This window comes from Laccaria bicolor, genomic scaffold (assembly GCF_000143565.1).
Source record: "Laccaria bicolor S238N-H82 LACBIscaffold_26 genomic scaffold, whole genome shotgun sequence".
Lineage (NCBI taxonomy): Eukaryota > Fungi > Basidiomycota > Agaricomycetes > Agaricales > Hydnangiaceae > Laccaria > Laccaria bicolor.
In genome coordinates, this window is record NW_001889897.1 from 624,351 (window position 1) to 628,254 (window position 3,904).

The 3,904-nt window shown below is 48.4% G+C and overlaps 1 protein-coding gene across 1 annotated transcript in view; it reads right to left on the minus strand.

Moving 5' to 3' along the window:
• Window positions 1–3,267: 3,267 nt before the first annotated feature.
• The window catches only part of LACBIDRAFT_330383 (uncharacterized protein), a gene marked incomplete at both ends in the record, with an annotated part of 1,591 nt that continues 954 nt past the window's right edge, over window positions 3,268–3,904 (minus strand). The window contains 4 exons of the mRNA XM_001884636.1: window positions 3,268–3,342; window positions 3,426–3,501; window positions 3,599–3,771; window positions 3,810–3,874. Of these exons, the coding sequence (XP_001884671.1) occupies window positions 3,268–3,342; window positions 3,426–3,501; window positions 3,599–3,771; window positions 3,810–3,874 (389 nt within the window). The remainder of the gene's footprint in view (window positions 3,343–3,425; window positions 3,502–3,598; window positions 3,772–3,809; window positions 3,875–3,904) is intronic.

A 3,904-nucleotide genomic window follows, 5' to 3' on the forward strand; every position in this document is an offset into this window, starting at 1 on the left:
TGTCAAACTTCTACTAGCGTTGATACCTTATTTGGGGTTCACCGTTCGCGTCGATTTGGAAGAGAATGGGTTGCGACTCTAGGTCCTCGGATTTGCCCACAACCGGAAATCCATAGATTCCTCTACGTATACTGTATAGCTAACTTCTGCAGGAAGGTACAGTGGTAGAGATACATTCCTATTTTACATTAACATCGAAAGGTTTGTGTTACAGGTACAGTTGACCATAAAGCCTGTCATATGTCCTCCTCCTCCTCCTTCAACAGATTTCTCAGCCAACGCTTTAGTAAGGGTCTAAGCGTAGACCATAACATCGTAAAAAGGTCGCAAATAGCAGCACAAATTGTTCCAAAAGCCTGGAATAGGGTGGCAAAGATCTGACTACCAATTCCCATGATTCTAACAAGAAGATCACCAATTGGTTGTCGAAAATACTGGTTAAAGCTGCATCAGTGACTGGCAGACGATAGCGTGTACAACCGGGACCTACGACTGTGGACGTTATCATAAGACACATCACAACTAACGCCCAAACGTGTCCAGGCGGGCCTGAGCAACGACGGAGAGCAGGGGCCTTAATCTCAGAAAACATTGGGCATCACTGGATGGCATTCAGGTAGAGCATTGCCACGTACAATCCAGGGTTTCCATCTTCCACGCCGCTCACGACCTGTGGAAATAACAAACTTTAGAGTCGCCAACTTCATCATGACTGGAAATGGGGTCACTCGTTGAAGCACGCCAAATCCTTATATACGTGTCTGACCCCGTGCATGTGGTTGCGGAAGCGATCAACGCATAGGAGTCAGCTTGATGAACCTGAAAAAAAAAGACATCTCTTCAGAAACAAGGCCGTGTCTGTCAAAACAATGACTGACGCAAACGGCTTGGACGACATAGTCTACATGGTGGATGTTCAAAACAACCATAATATATCGTGTGCGTTACGCACCGTTGTGCGACAGGGTCTGCTGGTGGATACCTGATGCAGTATCCCAAATGCGTACGTCACCGCCTTGAGAACCACAAAGAACAGATTTGCCTCCATTCAAGAAGCTAGTCATCATTGGGTAATTGCGATGGGCATCTGGGGTCTGTTTGAAGGATCTCCAAGGTACGCTGTTTCCAAACTCGTAGATATCCATGCCATCCTTCAGGTTGTAAACCAATAGATGTTGGAAATCTGGGGAAAGGGCAGAAAATCCACTAAAAGACATCAGCATCGTTTTGCGGTGTGGCATTTTCATGTATCTTACATATGGTGATGTTGGTGGGTAGGGGTTATTGACCATACCTTCTCTCTTGTCAACACGTCCCAACAGCTGATGGCCCGTCATTCACTCTGATTATGCGATGGAAGGTGCAGGCGTACACGATACCGTGATTTAAATAGGACACAATGAGCTGTGAGCCACCAGGCAGCAAGTGAACCGATCGCGGGCGTATCCTTTCGTCGTCGCCCTCTTTTTCTAAAACGAGCTTCGGCGGAGAAGGCATAATGACGAAGGTCGCGTAGGTATCTAATCAAAGGTAAGCGAGGAGATTAAAGGAATCTGCGCCGACGAACACTCTGTGATCTTCTTTGACACCTGGACCTCCGACCCTACACCTATCGCAAGATAATTGGACTCGGCATCGACGTCGAGAGCGTCAACAGAAGCTGTTATTCCTGTTAATACCTCACATCCAGTGTTCTCTTCTTTGGGCTAGAAAGCAAGTGAGCAACATCATTGTCGTCACAGTCACATAGACAAAGCCTACCGAGAAGTTCTCAACGACAATGAGGGTGCCGTCCTGGCAGCCGAAGTACAATGCGCAATTTCGAGGGTGCCATATCAAAGACGAGACTTCATCTTTGACAAAAATTCTTTGCAAACTTTTGCCCGAAATGGGGTCCCAAATGATGATGGACTTGTCGTTAGATCCACTCGCAAGATAACGCCCGCAAGAGGAAAATGCTAAAACGTTGACGCCAGATACATGGGAGCCAGCTAGCGTGTGAAGACGCGTGTAAGGCTCAAAAGGCATCGTTGCAGAAGAACTTGCTGGAGAGTCTTGAAAGAGTATGCAGCTCAGAACATTATGTAACGCGGTCATCACATGATTATGTAGATCCTTGTGTCGAGTTTGTGCATAGCTCCGTTAAAAATGATACATTCGTCTGTGCGATGCATTGACGACTCCAGAAGAGAGAAGTCACACCTTGATGACGGGCGTGCCGCAGCAATTGAACATTGACGTTTGTAAGATATTTAAGGAGATGGGAGGAAGGAGCGGAGACAATGTAAAAAGCAGCACAGGGAAAGTAGCTGACAATCAAGAGGAAATGGAACACCCTACTCTAGAAGTTTTCAATAAAGAAGCAAAGAATATGGGAACGCGCAAAATTGAAGGAGGAAGATGGATACGGCAACTGAGGGCCCGGGAGAACATTAGACAACGGGTGAGCGCGAAGCAGGACAGGAAAAGGGGCGAAGGCGGACGAAAAGGAAAGGGGAAAGAAGGAAGGGAGGAGCGACGACAGAGGAGAGCTTAGCATAATAGCATCCAATAACTTAAGCGCTTGAATGCAGGACAAAGTTACTGGCAGAACCCAAGGAAAAAGGCCTGACACAGAGGCTGATCAAAGGATCAACACGCCTCACGGCAGATAAAGAAGCCCGCCTCCAATAGGCGAGAGCGTGGCTCCCTAGTGTGAAAAGCCATGAGCTGTGGTACTGACAGTCGGTCACAAATTCGCAGAGAACAGGGCCGGTAAGCGGTCATTGAAGGTTAGGAAGGTTCAGCGTAGAACACAAACGCAGACGACTGGAGTAAACGAGAATCTTTTCCCCGCGGGAGTTGAGGTCATAGGGGCACTTCGACTTTGCCCGTAGTTCGTGGTCAGAAGCTACCGCTATGGAATAGCAATCCGCAACATTGGCTGGAAAGTTTTGAAGCGGCCCTGCGCGATGTCAGACTGGGGTCGCTATGAAGCGCAACTGAAGCGATGGTTGAATGCAAAGTAATCTGGAGAAGACTCCAGAAAACGTTGCATGATCGAACGAAGTGAGCACTGAGGTAAGGTCGATGCAAGAAGGTGGATGAAGACGATCGAAGGATAGGCAGACAGCGCGCACAATGCACCTGCTGACACCCGGAGTAAAGGACAGACGTGCCCGGAAAAGTGTCAAGAGCATCAAATGTTGCATTGAACGCCAGATGCCATTCGCCATCCGAAGCCTTTGCCAAGCAGCGCCAAACATCAATGGCTGGTAAAATTGGAATTCACGTCCACAGAGTGGTAACGAGCTGCTTGGTAGCTGTTGGTGGGCCCTTGTCTGCCAGAAAGTCGATAAACAGCTTCAGACAGATGGATCAAAGGACATAAAATGCCTATTGAGCCTTGAGTCAGTTATATTCCCTTAGATGAAGACAACACTCACCAAGCCGATGCGAGGTTTCTTGTGCGGCAATTTGTCTTCCGTGTTCGATGAATTCCACATGTGCAACACAGGGGTGCTGAGTCATAGTTTATGAGAAAAGTCTTTGCGCGATTTCACGCCAGAGCTGACTGTATGATCGAAAATTTTGGAGGGCGTGCGTGAACAGAACAAACAAGGTGTCAATGAAACTGTCGGCATTGAGAACATTTGCAGCCGAAGCAAGTTGCAACGCCGTTTCAGGCCAATTGCGTTCTGGTAGGGAATTTCGCTTGATGGCAAAGATGCGTAACCGTCGTTGCGTGGGGTGCTGGAACAAGAACGCGGACAGCTGTTGCCGACTGTAGGCCTACGCCGGGGAGTCATGGGGATGTGACAGACGCTCACCCTGGACTGTCGTGGGACACCAATCGCCTGCTTCCGTGTTCTGCAGCAGCGGACCTCCTTTCCAGCTGCAATCAACATTGACATGCGCGGTTTAG